Source organism: Hypanus sabinus, unplaced genomic scaffold (assembly GCF_030144855.1).
Source record: "Hypanus sabinus isolate sHypSab1 unplaced genomic scaffold, sHypSab1.hap1 scaffold_778, whole genome shotgun sequence".
NCBI classification, from domain to species: domain Eukaryota; kingdom Metazoa; phylum Chordata; class Chondrichthyes; order Myliobatiformes; family Dasyatidae; genus Hypanus; species Hypanus sabinus.
In genome coordinates, this window is record NW_026781629.1 from 99,708 (window position 1) to 115,450 (window position 15,743).

Sequence of the window (15,743 nt, forward strand, 5' to 3'; positions counted from 1 at the left end):
GGGAGGTCTCAGTGACGGACGGACGGTGAGGGGGACCTCCGGGACGGACAGTGGGAGGTCTCAGTGATGGACGGACGGTGAGGGGGACCTCCGGGACGGACAGTGGGAGGTCTCAGTGATGGACGGACAGTGAGGGGGACCTCCGGGACGGACAGTGGGAGGTCTCAGTGACGGACGGACAGTGAGGGGGACCTCCGGGACGGACAGTGGGAGGTCTCAGTGACGGACGGACTGTGAGGGGGACCTCCGGGACAGACAGTGGGAGGTCTCAGTGAAGGAAAGTGGGAGGTCTTGGGGACGGACGGTGAGGGGGACATCCGGGACGGACAGTGGGGGGTCTCATTGATGGACGGACAGTGAGAGGGACCTCTGGGACGGACAGTGGGAGGTCTCAGTGATGGACGGACGGTGAGGGGGACCTCCGGGACGGACAGTGGGAGGTCTCAGTGATGGACGGACGGTGAGGGGGAACTCCAGGACGGACAGTGGGAGGTCTCAGTGATGGACGGACGGTGAGGGGGACCTCCGGGACAGACAGTGGGAGGTCTCAGTGATGGACGGACAGTGAGGGGGACCTCCGGGACGGACAGTGTGGGGTCTCAGTGATGGACGGAAAGTGAGGGGGACCTCCGGGACGGACAGTGGGAGGTCTCAGTGATGGACGGACAGTGAGGGGGACCTCCGGGACGGACAGTGGGGGGTCTCAGTGATGGACGGACAGTGAGGGGGACCTCCGGGACGGACAGTGGGAGGTCTCAGTGACGGACGGACAGTGAGGGGGACCTCCGGGACGGACAGTGGGAGGTCTCAGTGACGGACGGACTGTGAGGGGGACCTCCGGGACAGACAGTGGGAGGTCTCAGTGATGGACGGACGGTGAGGGGGACCTCCGGGACGGACAGTGGGGGGTCTCAGTGATGGACGGACGGTGAGGGGGACCTGCGGGACGGACAGTGGGAGGTCTCAGTGATGGATGGACTGTGAGGGGGACCTCCGGGACGGACAGTGGGGGGTCTCAGTGATGGACGGACGGTGAGGGGGACCTGCGGGACGGACAGTGGGAGGTCTCAGTGATGGACGGACGGTGAGGGGGACCTCCGGGACGGACAGTGGCAGGTCTCAGTGATGGACGGACGGTGAGGGGGACCTCCGGGACAGACAGTGGGAGGTCTCAGTGATGGACGGACAGTGAGGGGGACCTCCGGGACGGACAGTGGGAGGTCTCAGTGATGGACGGACGGTGAGGGGGACCTCCGGGACGGACAGTGGGAGGTCTCAGTGACGGACGGACTGTGAGGGGGACCTCCGGGACAGACAGTGGGAGGTCTCAGTGATGGACGGACAGTGAGGGGGACCTCCGGGACGGACAGTGGGAGGTCTCAGTGACGGACGGACAGTGAGGGGGACCTCCGGGACGGACAGTGGGAGGTCTCAGTGACGGACGGACTGTGAGGGGGACCTCCGGGACAGACAGTGGGAGGTCTCAGTGATGGACGGACGGTGAGGGGGACCTCCGGGACGGACAGTGGGAGGTCTCAGTGATGGACGGACAGTGAGGGGGACCTCCGGGACGGACAGTGGGAGGTCTCAGTGATGGACGGACGGTGAGAGGGACCTCCGGGACGGACAGTGGGAGGTCTCAGTGATGGACGGACGGTGAGGGGGACTCCGGGACGGACAGTGTGGGGTCTCATTGATGGACGGACGGTGAGGGGGACCTCCGGGACGGACAGTGGGAGGTCTCAGTGACGGACGGACGGTGAGGGGGACTCCGGGACGGACAGTGTGGGGTCTCAGTGATGGACGGACAGTGAGAGGGACCTCCGGGACGGACAGTATGGGGTCTCAGTGATGGACGGACGGTGACGGGGACCTCCGGGACAGACAGTGGGAGGTCTCAGTGATGGACGGACGGTGAGGGGGACCTCCGGGACGGACAGTGGGAGGTCTCAGTGATGGACGGACAGTGAGGGGGACCTCCGGGACGGACAGTGGGAGGTCTCAGTGATGGACGGACAGTGAGGGGGTCCTCCGGGACAGATAGTGGGGGGGTGGTCTCTGGGGCGTTCAGTGGGGGGGGGGACTCTGGGGCGGACAGTGGGAGGCCTCAGTCATGGTGCGGGGCCTATTGGACGGAGAGTTGGGGGGGAGACAGCAGACCTAATCACTGGACAATTTTCAATGACCCACTAGCCTGTTAACGTGTGCCTTTGGGTTGGGAGGGGAAACTGGATCACCCAGAGGACACCCTCGCAGTCACAGGGGGAACGTATCAACCCCTTACAGAAACTCGCCTGACAGACGAGGGAGAAAGATGTAAAATCAGATCAGCTTCATCTGTGATGTGTGCATCGGAACATACAGGGAAATGCTTTGTTTTACGTCAAAACGAAGCAGCAGGGGTTGTTCTTGGGGGGGGGGGGCAGTTGCTGCCCAGAGAGCCTCTGGCCGAGATTGCAATGGCCAACTTTAGCAGACGCTCTCCACTGTGTCTCCAGCTGCGTTGAACTCACTCAGATCACCGACAGACAACACGCACAGTGTGGGAAAGATGATGTGCGACGGGGGAACCACGCAGAACGATTTAAAGGTCGACTCGCTTCTTCGTCGGACTGAAACTCACAGCAAAATTCATCGCCTGCGTCGACGGCCATCACAGGCCGAGGACGTGCTGGGGGGCGGCCCGCAAGTGGCGCCAACGTAGCGCGCCGGCGACTCACTAAGCCCACCAAGGGGACCGCAACCCCGCCGTAGGGTTCGGAGGGCTCCGTGCCCTCGCTGACCCGGAGAACGACGTAGGCTGGGGTCAGGGCTTCGTTCTTCGGATCTTCTTGTTCGGGGGTGGGGCGGTTTCAGCTCAGGGCCAACGACCCTGACCGGTCAAACAAAACTGTCACGGAAACGGCAGCGAAGAATCCTTCTGCATCTGAGTGCGACTGTACAGACGGGGAGAGACGGAGGACCTTCACCTCTGCCCCGAACGCCAGCGACGCTCACTATCCCTAACCCTCATGCCCTTCGGGAGGAAACCGGAGCCCCCGGAGGGAACCCACACGGTCACGGGGAGAGGCGACAAAGTTCCGAAAGGCCGCGGCTGGAAACTGAACCCCTGATCCCCTGGTGCCGGAAAGCCTCGCTCGAGCTGCTCGTTCTCAAGGACAGGAGGCCGACTCCGTGGGAAAACACACAAAATCCGCCCGGACGCGCGGGAGGCTCCCTCTGCCTGACAGTTCCAGCCCCGGAGCGAAGAGATCGGAGGGGTGAACATCAAAACGTGCAGCGGGGCGCGGCGTTCGCCCTCAGCGACCGACACGGTCCGAGGGAAGCCCGTGAGCGTCACCACGTAGCGTGCCCGCGACTCGCGAACCCTGACCCGTTAGAGGGAGGAAACCAAAGCACCGCGGAGACCCACGCGGTCAAGGAGAGAGCACGGGAACTCCTTACAGACAGCAGCGGGGATCGAACCCCCAGTAGAACAAGCTGCCTGCTCTAACGCTAACCGCCCCGTTATAAAAACCAGAACAACCAGAAACGCAGGCCGTCTTACCTGTATCGAGAGGATGACTTTTACAATCAGAAAGCCGCAGGTAATTAAAGTCGTAATCTGTGAGGGGAGAAAACACACACACGGCAATCAGTCGCAGTTGCGGGCCGGGGACACAGGCAGGCTGCTTAAACGCGAATGAGCCCCACAGAGTCCCTTCTGAAATATCCCCACACCCGACGGAGCGTCACACACCAAGACTCGGCCAGAACCCATACCACCTTCCCACACGGCCGGGGAAGGCCCTTCGGCCCACTGGTCTGTGCTAACCGCAGCTGCTCGCTGCAGACGCCCGCAAACACTCTGAGCTGTGTCACGGTAGCCGAAAGGCTCCCACGCCCGCAGCCTTTGTTGCTGCATGGCAGCGATTCTCTTTTGTGCGATGCAGTCTTCAAGCTGTGTATAAATTTCCTGCTCAGCGCAGGGGTTAATAAAATAAAAATTAAAAGAGTGTGAATGTTGTGACCCTTCACCCTCAAGTTCCCCCCCCCCCCCCACTCCATCTATCTGCAATTGCCCCCAGCTCAAACACTTCCTCTGGCAGCTGTGTACAGATGTTACCTCTCAGGTCTCTTGTAAATCTCAGCCCCCCCCAGCATCAAAGTCCTGAGTACCGGAGATGGGATGCTGTGTTGACGTTGTATAAGGCATTGGTGAGGCCTAGTTTGGAGCATCGTGCGCAGGTTTGGTCAACTACCGACAGGAAAGATGTAAATAAGGTCGAAGGAGCACAAAGAAAATTTACGAGGATGTTGTTGAGACCTAGAAGGGGTTTTATTACCTAGAAGGGGAGATTTGATAGAGGTATACAAAATTCTGAGGGGGTGTAGACAGGGTAAATGCAAGCAGGCCTTTTCCACCCAGGTTGGGTGAGACTAGAACTAGAGGTCATGGGTTAAGGGTGAAAGGTGAAATGCTTAAGGGGCAACAGGGGGGGGGGAACTTTTTCACACGGAGGGCGACAGGAGTGGGGAAATGGGCTTCCAGCGCAACTGGTGCACGCCAGCTCAGTTTGAACGTTTGAGAGAAGTTTGGTTAGGGAGGGACGTGGAGGTACGTGGTCCCGGTGCAGGTTGATGGGGGGGGGGGGGTGGGGGCAGTTTAAATGGACCGGTTTCTGTATTATACCTTCTTTTTAAACTGTATCTGTGGCCCTCTGGTTTTGGACTTTCCACCTTTGGAGAGGAAAGACTGTGACCGTCCGCTTTATCCTCACCCGCTCCTCATCTTCTGAGCTTCTGTGAGAATCCCCCCCTCATCCCCAAGACCCCCCGTGGCCAACCTCGAGGCCTTTCTATTCGCGGCTGCATCCTGGTAAATCTCTTCTGCACCCACCCCAGCTTGATACAGTCATCCCTGCGGCAGGCCGGCCAAAACTGCACACAACACTCGCAATCTGGCCTCACGAACACGTTGCAACTGTAACAGAACGTCCCAGACCGGCGACGGCCAGTCCACCTGCGCGGTCACTTCCATCTGCTCCCAGGCCCCTCTGTCCCACAACTCCCTTCAGTGAGTACGTCCTGACTCGTCTTTCCCCACCGAAGAACTACTGAAAAGACAGCACGACAGGCCATCCAGCCCATCCAGCCTGCTCTGCCATTCCATCATGTTTAATTTACTATCCCCTCAACCCTCAGGGACCCTTACTCTTCATGATTTTTATAAATGACCTGGATGACCCGAAAGATGGCAGACGGAGTTTAATGCTGATAAGTGTGAGGTAGGAATAATCAAATTAGGACATAAATGGTAGGGCATTAAAGAATGCAGTAGAACCGAGTGATCTAGGAATAATGGTGCCTAGTTCCCTGAAGGTGGAATCTCATGTGGATAGGGTGGTGAAGAAAGCTTTTGGTATGCTGGCCTTTATAAATCAGAGCATTGAGTATAGGAGTTGGGATGTAATGTTAAAATTGTACAAGGCATTGGTGAGGCCGAATTTGGAGTATAGTGTACAGTTCCGGTCACCGAATTATAGGAAAGATGTCAACAAATTAGAGAGAGTAAAGAGGAGATTTACTAGAATGTTACCTGGGTTTCAGCACCAAAGTTACAGAGAAAGTTTGAACAAGTTAGGTCTTTATTCTTTGGAGCGTAGAAGGTTGAGGGGGGACTTGATAGAGGTATTTAAAATTATGAGGGGGATAGATAGAGTTGACATGGATAGGCTTTTTCCATTGAGAGTAGGGGAGATTCAAACAAGAGGACATGAGTTGAGAGTTAGGGGGCAAAAGTTTAAGGGTAACACGAGGGGGAATTTCTTTACTCAGAGAGTAGTAGCTGTGTGGAACGAGCTTCCAGTAGAAGTGGTAGAGGCAGGTTCGATTCTGTCATTTAAAAAAAAAATTGGATAGGTATATGGACAGGAAAGGAATGTAGGGTTATGGGCTGAATGCGGGTAGGTGGGACTAGGAGAGAGTGAGCGTTCGGCACAGACTAGAAGGGTCAAGCTGGCCTGTTTCCGTGCTGTAATTGTTATATGGTTATATGAGGAAGTGGAGGGATGGTTTAGTAAGTTTGCTGATGACACAAAGGTTGGAGGTGTTGTGGATAGTGTGGAGGGCTGTCAGAGGTTACAGCGGGACACTGATAGGATGCAAAACTGGGCTGAGAAATGGCAGATGGAGTTCAACCTAGTTAAGTGTGAGGTGGTTCATTTTGGTAGGTCAAATATGATGGCAGAAGATAGTATTAATGGTAAGACTCTTGGCAGTGTGGAGGATCAGAGGGATCTTGGGGTCCGAGTCCATAGGACGCTCAAAGCAGCCGCGCAGGTTGACTCCGTGGTTAAGAAGGCACACGGTGTACTGGCCTTCATCAATCGTGGGATTGAGTTTAGGAGCCAAGAGGTAATGTTGCAGCTCTATAGGACCCTGGTCAGACCCCACTTGGAGTACTGTGCTCAGTTCTGGTCGCCTGACTGCAGGAAGGATGTGGAAACCATAGAAAGGGTGCAGAGGAGATTTACAAGGATGTGGCCTGGATTGGGGAGCATGCCTTATGAGAATAAGTTGAGTGAACTCGGCCTTTTCTCCTCGGAGTGACGAAGGATGAGAGGTGACCTGATAGAGGTGTACAAGATGATGAGAGGCATTGATCGTGTGGATAGTCAGAGGCTTTTTCCCAGGGATGAAATGGCTGCCACAAGAGGGCACAGGTTTAAGGTGCCGGGGAGTAGGTACAGAGAAGATGTCGGGGGTAAGTTTTTTTACTAAGAGAGTGGTGAGTGTGTGGAATGGGCTGCCGGCAACGGTGGTGGATGCAGATACGATAGGGTCTTTTAAGAGACTCCTGGATAGGTACATGGAGCTGAGGAAAATAGAGGGCTATGGGTAAGCCTAGTAATTTCTAAGGTAGGGACATGTTCGACACAACTTTGTGGGCCGAAGGGCCTGTATTGTGCTGTAGGTTTTCCATGTTTCAACCCTCATTCTCTTGCCTTCTCCCCACAACCTTTACCATCCTTACCAGTCAAGAACTTATCAGCCTCCACTTTTAATCTGCTCAATGACTTACAGTCATTTCGACCACAACTGCTGGTGCAGTGCACAGTAAAAACGAGACAACGTTTTTCAGGACCATGGTGCTACATGACACAGTACAAAAACTAGACTGAACTACGTAAAAAAACAATACAGAGAAAAAATACACAACAACTACACTAGACTACAGACCTACCCAGGACTGCATAAAGTGCACAAAACAGTGCCGGCATTACAATAAATAATAAACAGGGCAATAGGGCAGTAAGGTGTCAGTCCAGGCTCTAGGTACCGAGGAGTCTGATAGCTTGGGGGAAGAAACTGATTTACATAGTCTGGTCGTGAGAGCCCGAATGCTTCGGTGCCTTTTCCCAGACAGCAGGAGGGAGAAGAGTTTGTATGAGGGGTGCATGGGGTCCTTCATAATGCTGCTTCCTTTGCGGATGCAGCGTGCAGTGCAAATGTCCGTGACGGCGGGAAGAGAGACCCCGATGATCTTCTCAGCTGACCTCACTATCCGCTGCAGGGTCTTGCGATCCAAGACGGTGCAATTTCCGAACCGGGCGGTGATGCAGTTGCTCAGGATGCTCTCGATACAACCCCTGTAGAATGTGATGAGGATGGGGGTGGGGGTGGGAGATGGACTTTCCTCGGCCTTCGCGGAAAGTAGAGACGCTGCCGGGCTTTCTTTGCTACGGAGCTGGTGCTGAGGGACCAGCACCAGCGCCTTCTTCACCAACTCAACCTGCAAGTTAACCTTTAGGGAGTCCAGCAAGAGGGCTCCCAGGCCCCTTTGCACCTGTTTTCGGGTTTCCTCCCATTTAGAAATTAGTCTGCACCTTATTCCGTCTACTAAGCTGCACAGCTCTGCAGTCCACCCGCCGCTTCTTTGCCCACTCTGCCAATCCGTCCGAGTCCTGCTTCCTCAACGCTACCTGCCCCTCCACCTATCTTCGAACGTCCACAACTCAGCCATCGAGGCCAGGCGACGCACTGCACCCGGGACCAACCACTCGCCTGCCCTGACAGACTGCTCCCTCGTGCACCCCTCCCTGTGTGACAAGCCTGGGACGACAGTAAACCAAATGTAACCCTTACCCAACAGGCTGGTACACGTCTGGGGGAAAAGGAGATCCAGCCACTCACCAACCCCACCCCCCGTACACGCAGGTGCTGTGAGAATCAAGTTTATGTCTCGTGCCTGCACACAGTATCAAACTCACACCAGATACCGTTATGAAATACACTTTAAAGATTTTACTAAAACTAGAGGAGTACTAGACAATACAATATATATGAAACAAAAGAAAAAGTAAAAGGCGCCAATTTATCAAAGTTCAGTCAGTTTAGTGCTCATCGTTGGAGCTCAAACATCCAACCATTCGACCCCTCGTCGCTTGCCTCCGACCTCCACGTCTTCGCACCCGGGACCACCCCCGGTGGTCGACCGAGCAGTGCAGCGCACGTCCACCTTCCTCGGCGTCTTCCTCCCGGCTCTCCCAAAACGCGCGCCCCCCCCCCCACCCCCAAGTTCCCAGCCTCACAAGACAAAATAACATTCCCCGTTGGTTAACAAATGAATACAATCCCCACATCAGCAAGTCTAAAGGTAAACGACTGCGAGAGTAACACTTATCAGACCAAGAAGCATTCCCACTCTTAACAAACCAAAGAAGCCATTTTGAGTCACATACACAGGACATTGTACACAATTATAACGCGATAAATTACAGCGTGAACGGCTTCTACCCAGCCCGTGGTCAGAGAGATGACCCCTGACCCCCCCCCCCCCACCCCAAGCTGAGCCTCTGGCCAAGAGGCGCAATCGGCAGACAGCTCAGCTCCTTCTCAGCTGAGCCGAACTAACCCAAACACAAACAAACAGAGTGTGGGCAAGATGATGCGAGATTTGAAGATTAACTTTAGGCGTCACACGAATACTGAAACATGCAGTGAAGTGCGTCAGTCACTGACACAGTCCACTGTAGTGTAGTGGCCGGCACAACGCTTTGAGAGGAACAGGACCATCGGCCTACAAAAACTCGCAAACACTGATCCCTCCTACCTACTCAGAGAGTGGAGGCTGTGTGGAGCGAGCTTCCAGTAGAAGTGGTAGAGGCGGGTTTGGTATTGTCATTTAAAGTAAAATTGGATAGGTATATGGACAGGAAAGGAATGGAGGGTTATGGGCTGAGTGCAGGTCGGTGGGACTAGGTGAGAGTGGGCGTTCGGCACGGACTAGAAGGGCCGAGACGGCCTGTTTCCGTGCTGTGATTGTTATGTGGTTATATGGGTCGGTGGGACTAGGTGAGAGTGAGCGTTCGGCACGGACTAGAAGGGCCGAGATGGCCTGTTTCCGTGCTGTAATTGTGATATGGTTATATGGGTCGGTGGGACTAGGTGAGAGTGAGCGTTCGGCACGGACTAGAAGGGCCGAGATGTCCTGTTTCCGTGCTGTAATTGTGATATGGTTATATGGGTCGGGGGGACTAGGTGAGAGTGAGCGTTCGGCACGGACTAGAAGGGCCGAGATGTCCTGTTTCCGTGCTGTAATTGTGATATGGTTATATGGGTCGGGGGGACTAGGTGAGAGTGAGCGTTCGGCACGGACTAGAAGGGCCGAGATGGCCTGTTTCCGTGCTGTATACACCATGTCCACATCCCTCCCATCTCCCTCACCGTCTGCCTGTCTCTTAAAAGCCTCTGATGTATTTGTTTCTACCACCACACCAGGCATCCACCACTCTCTGAGTAAAATACTTACCCCTCACAACCCCTCACCTTCAATGCGTGCCCTCTGGTATTAGACATTTCAACCCTGGGAAACAGACACTCCCTGTGTACTCTATCTGCGCCTCTCACAATCTTATAAACCTCCATCAGATCTCCCCTCGGCCTCCCGGCGCTCCAGAGAAAACACGAGTTTGCCCAGCTTCTCGCGACAGCACGTGCCCTCTAAACCAGGCAGCATCCTGGTAAAACTCTTCTGCCCCCCCCCCCCCCTCCAAAGTCCCAGCATCCTTCAGGAGTGAATCTGCAGATGCTGGAAATCAATAAAGACACAAAATGCTGGCAGAACTCAGCAGGCCAGACAGCGTCAATGGGAGGAGGTAGTGAGGACGTTTCGGGCCGAAACCCTTCGTCAGGAGTGAAGTAACAGGGGATGGTCGATGGTCCCAGCACCCTTCCTCCAGTGGGGCAACCAGAAGTGAATGCGATACTCCAGGTCCGGCCCAGCCAGAGTTTTCTAAAGCTACGACATAACTTCTTGACTTTTGAACTCAGTGCCTCGACTAATAGAAGCAGACATTCCATCAGCCTTCATAACCACCTTATCGACCCGTGCAGCTACTTTCACGGAGCTTTGAACTTGGAACCCAAGATCTCTCTGCTCAGCAACACTGTTAAAGAATCAGTCCTCCCACAGTCCAAAGATGTCCCAATTAGTCACTTTGAACTGTCCTGTGATTGGGCGAGGATTAAACTGAGCTTGGGGGGGGGGGGGGTAGGATTAGGCGCGGTTTAAAGGGCCTATGCCAACTTTAAAAAGTGCATTGGGGGCAAAAGTGCTGCCACGTCTTTGGTGCCAACGTAACACGGCCACGACTTGCTGAGCCTAACCCGTACTCTGGGGAACGTGGGAGGAAACTGGAGCTCTCGGCGGAAACAGGCTGAGTGAACTTGGCCTTTTCTCCTCGGAGCGACGGAGGATGAGAGGTGACCTGATAGAGGTGTGTAAGATGATGAGAGGCATTGATTGTGTGGATAGTCAGAGGCTTTTCCCCAGGGCTGAAATGGCTGCCACAGGAGGACACAGGTTTAAAGTGCTGGGGAGTAGGTACAGAGGGGATGTCAGGGGTAAGTTTTTTACTCAGAGAGTGGTGAGTGCGTGGAATGGGCTGCCAGCAATGGTGGTGGAGGCGGATACGATAGGGTCTTTTAAGAGACTTTTGGATCAGTACATGAAGCTTAGAAAAATAGAGGGCTACAGGTAAGCCTAGGTGGTTCTAAGGTAGGGACATGTTCAGCACAGCTTTGTGGGCCGAAGGGCCTGTATTGTGCTGTAGGTTTTCTGTAAACCCCTGGCGGGGAATCGAACCCAAACCGCTACGCCGCCGCGCCACTCGCGAGGGTGAAACAGGCACCGGAGGGTCAGTGTTACCCCCCCACACCGCGAAGCTTGGAGACCGGAACACGTGCCCACGAGCCGAGACGGTGCCAGCAGGACAACAGCCGAACACTCCACGCTCCTCTCACAGACCCAGAGCGCGACGAGTCACAGCCTCTCAGCAGCAACACACAAGAGCTCAGGATCCCGGCCGAGCCCGGGCCAAGTGTCTGCCCTTCACGCCAGGGGGGTGCCGGGGCTGAACACACAGCGGCGGCCAGGCTGTGCGGCTGCCCACACCACCCCCCCCACCGAGCTCTGCGCGCCCACGTATACCAGGCCCGTTCGCTCACTGTCGAGAAAATCCAAAATCCACCCACCCTCAGCTCTGGCCCCGCGGGCATCGTCTGGCATTGGAGAGGGACCAAAGGAGGTTCACCAGAGTGATTCCGGGAATGAAAGGGTTAATGTACGAGAGTTGTTTGATGGCCTGGACTCACTGGGGGGGGGGGGGGGAGGGAGTGGGGTCTCATTGAAACATGTCAAATTTAGAAAGGTCTAGAGAGAGGATGTTTCCTATAGTGGGGGAGTCTAGGACCAGAGGACACAGACAGAGTGGATGTGGAGAGGGTGTTTCCTATAGTGGAGGAGTCTAGGACCAGAGGACACAGATAGAGTGGATGTGGAGAGGATGTTTCCTACAGTGGGGGAGTCTAGGACCAGAGGACACAGATAGAGTGGATGTGGAGAGGATGTTTCCTATAGTGGGGGAGTCTAGGACCAGAGGACACAGATAGAGTGGATGTGGAGAGGATGTTTCCTATCGTGGGGGAGGCTAGGACCAGAGGACACAGATAGAGTGGATGTGAACAGGATGTTTCCTATAGTGAGGGAGTCTAGGACCAGAGGGCACAGATAGAGTGGATGTGGACAGGATGTTTCCTATAGTGGGGGAGTCTAGGACCAGAGGACACAGATAGAATGGATGTGGAGACGATGTTATCTATAGTGGGGGAGTCTAGGACCAGAGGACACAGATAGAGTGGATGTGGAGAGGATGTTTCCTACAGTGGGGGAGTCTAGGACCAGAGGACACAGATAGAGTGGATGTGGAGAGGATGTTTCCTATCGTGGGGGAGGCTAGGACCAGAGGACACAGATAGAGTGGATGTGGAGAGGATGTTTCCTATCGTGGGGGAGTCTAGGACCAGAGGACACAGATATAGTGGATGAGGAGAGGACGTTTCCAAGAGTGGGGGAGTCTGGGACCAGAGGACACAGATAGAGTGGACATGGAGAGAATGTTTTCTATAGTGAGGGAGTCTGGGACCAGAGGACACAGATAGAGTGGATGTGGAGAGGATGTTTCCTGTGGTGGGGGAGTCTAGGACCACAGATAGAGTGGATGTGGAGAGGATGTTTCCTGTAGTGGGCGAGTCTAGGACCAGAGGACACAGATAGAGTGGATGTGGAGAGGATGTTTCCTGTAGTGGGCGAGTCTAGGACCAGAGGACGCACATAGAGTGGATGTGGAGAGGATGTTTCCTATAGTGGGGGAGTCTAGGACCAGAGGACACAGATAGAGTGGATGTGGAGAGGATGTTTCCTATAGTGGGGGAGTCTAGGACCAGAGGACACAGATAGAGTGGATGTGGAGAGGATGTTTCTGATAGTGGGGGAGTCTAGGACCAGAGGACGCACATAGAGTGGATGTGGAGAGGATGTTTCCTGTAGTGGGCGAGTCTAGGACCAGAGGACACAGACAGAGTGGATGTGGAGAGGATGTTTCCTACAGTGGGGGAGTCTAGGACCAGAGGACACAGATAGAGTGGATGTGGAGAGGATGTTCCCTGTAGTGGGGGAGTCTAGGACCAGAGGACACAGATAGAGTGGATGTGGAGAGGATGTTTCCTATAGTGGGGGAGTCTAGGACCAGAGGACACAGACAGAGTGGATGTGGATAGGATGTTTCCTATAGTGGGGGAGTCTAGGACCAGAGGACACAGATAGAGTGGATGTGGAGAGGATGTTTCCTATAGTGGGCGAGTCTAGGACCAGAGGACACAGATAGAATGGATGTGGAGAGGATGTTTCCTATAGTGGGGGAGTCTAGGACCAGAGGACACAGACAGAGTGGATGTGGAGAGGATGTTTCCTACAGTGGGGGAGCCTCAGAATCAAGGGATGCCCATTTTACAACAGAGGTGAGGAGGAATGCTTTGTCACAGGCAGCTGTGGGTCTGGTTAATGTGGGCAGCCGTTTATTTGGGACAGCAGATTGCAGATGAACGACTTCTTGCCGGAGCCGGCCGCCTGCACTTGCGGGGATATTTGTATACCGCGCCGAACTCGGAGCGAACAGTTTTTAAAATGGGGAGAGACGCGTGTCCATCTTGTCCTCTCGGGTGGAAAGGTACCGACCGGTTCAAAAGGCGGTTACTGTTGATAATCTTACGGAACGGCTTCACGCAGGAAGGCAGTGAGGGCGGTCCAATATCCGCACCGGGTTTCCGTTCGCAGATCGTCAATGGAAAGGACACATCGGCGGACACACGGATGAATCCCTCTGTCGGTAATTATTGGGAACTAATACACAGCTTTATAGAACTGTAGAGATATTGGTAGTGTTCTAATTTGCTCTGTATTTAAGTACATAATTCGTTATTCAGTAATACCAGTACTGTACTGAGTATACTGACCTTTCGATAACGTTCCTGTAAATACAAGTTGCCTCTGATGTTCCCTTGCCTTCGACAAAGCCGCGCTGTTTAATTTGGATTTAGTTTCATTTCTTATTCTGAGCGTGCTGACTCTAAGTAGAATTTTTTTTTTTACGAGGCGGCTCATTAAACTAATCGTCCTGTGTTGTCCACACTCTGTCGCACCCGGTTTCTTCGGCAGTGCGGTGAACACGGCCCTTAAAAGATCCGCCGGCACTTTGCCACTGTCGTGTATCCTGTTAAATAAGATTCTTCATTTCTCTCCACCGAAAACTTCTCGCGCTTCGTCCGGTCCAGCCGGAATGTTATCTGCTGGTCCTGATGATTTCCCGTTCCGCATTTTCCTCAGAGCATGTTCCACTTCTCCTTTCGGTACGGTCGGGCCCTTGTTGTTGATGCCAGTATCAAAGTTGTCTCCTCGGCCTTTGTCCTCGTCTCGGTCTTTGATGCATTCTGACCATCTTCGCATTATTTTTCTTTTTTTCAAAATTATACAGCCGTCTTTTTGCTCTTATACGTCCCGTTGCGGCCCCGTTTTTCTTCTGATTTGTGACCTCTTGGATCTCACCGTGCTGTTGTCGGTCTTCTGCAACTCACATTCGACCTCAATCCACTTTTCCCTTGCCTCCTTGCACTCGGCTGCTGTCTGTGCGCCCAAGGATACGTAGGCTTTCTCGTTTTCATTACATTTTCTTCTCTGTTCCATAAGATTGAGAATTTCTTCTGTCATCCATTTCTTTTTAGCTTTTTTTCCTGTTGTTTGGGAATCACCTCTTGTGTTACGCTGTCTCTGGGGTTTTCCCACTGCTGTTCTACGACTGCAATGTTTTGCAGAGCCTCGAATTTGTTCTTCACTGTTATGTCAAACTCATTCTTGATGTCAGAAGTCCCGGATTCGGCTCTGGCTCTACTCTTGGTCTTTTAAGCTGAGTCTCAGGTCCACCACGCTGATTATTGGTACGTGATGTACCCGGTCAATCGAAGTACAACAGCACCTATTACTTCTGACTACACGAAAGCCTTTGACACAACGAAACACCAAGTCATCATGAAAATGCTTAAAGATACAGTCGGCCCTCCTTTCCCGCAGGGTATTGGCCCCGGGACCCCTCGCGGATACCAAAAAACGCGGATGCTCAAGTCCCCTATTTAACCTGACTAGTGCAGCGGTCTTTAGGACCCAGCGGAACCCCGGACTTTATTTAACCTGTCTGGGTGCGGTGGACATTAGGACCCAGCGGTGCAGCTCTGAATCCGCAGTGTTTCTGTTCATGAAAATAATCACCCTCATGAATGAAAATAATGTGGAAGTAATAAAGCGATCCGAAAGAGGTGAAACGCCATCGGTCATTGGAAAAGCGTTAGGCTACAGTCGGTCAACGATCGGAACAATTTTAATGGAGCATGTGAAAGGCCCTGCTCCGATGAAAGCTACAGTTATTACTAAGCAACGCAGTGGTTTAATTATTGAAGTACATACGTTTCTTCAGTGTTTTATATGGATAGAAAGGTGAAATAAATACTGCATACTAAGACCAACGTTTCACTAACTGACGCTAAATAATACTGGACGTACCTGTTGCAATCTGTTTTAAAGACAGACTCAGGAACGGAACTTGTTCATAACCCGGGGACCACCTGTACTTTTAAATCATCTCTAGATTACTTATAGTACCTAATACAATGTAAATAATTGTTATTGTTATACTGTATTGTTTAGAGAAAAATGACAAGAAAAAATAGCCTGTACATGCTCAAACAATGAATGCTGGAGGGAGAGCCTCCGGGTTTTCCCGATCCGCGCTTGGTTGACTCCGTGCATGAGGAACCCGCGGATAAGGAGGGCCGACTGCATTAATATTGACGGAAAAGGTCTAAGAATAATC

General features: G+C 53.4%; 1 protein-coding gene across 1 annotated transcript in view; it reads right to left on the reverse strand.

Moving 5' to 3' along the window:
• Positions 1-15,743, reverse strand: part of LOC132390123 (stAR-related lipid transfer protein 3-like) — a 105,894-nt gene that overhangs the window by 36,213 nt on the left and 53,938 nt on the right. The window contains exons 6-8 of the mRNA XM_059962718.1: positions 3,501-3,604; positions 2,998-3,368; positions 2,624-2,830 (exon numbers count right to left, since the gene is read on the reverse strand). Coding sequence (XP_059818701.1) covers positions 2,624-2,830; positions 2,998-3,368; positions 3,501-3,604 — 682 coding nt within the window. The remainder of the gene's footprint in view (positions 1-2,623; positions 2,831-2,997; positions 3,369-3,500; positions 3,605-15,743) is intronic.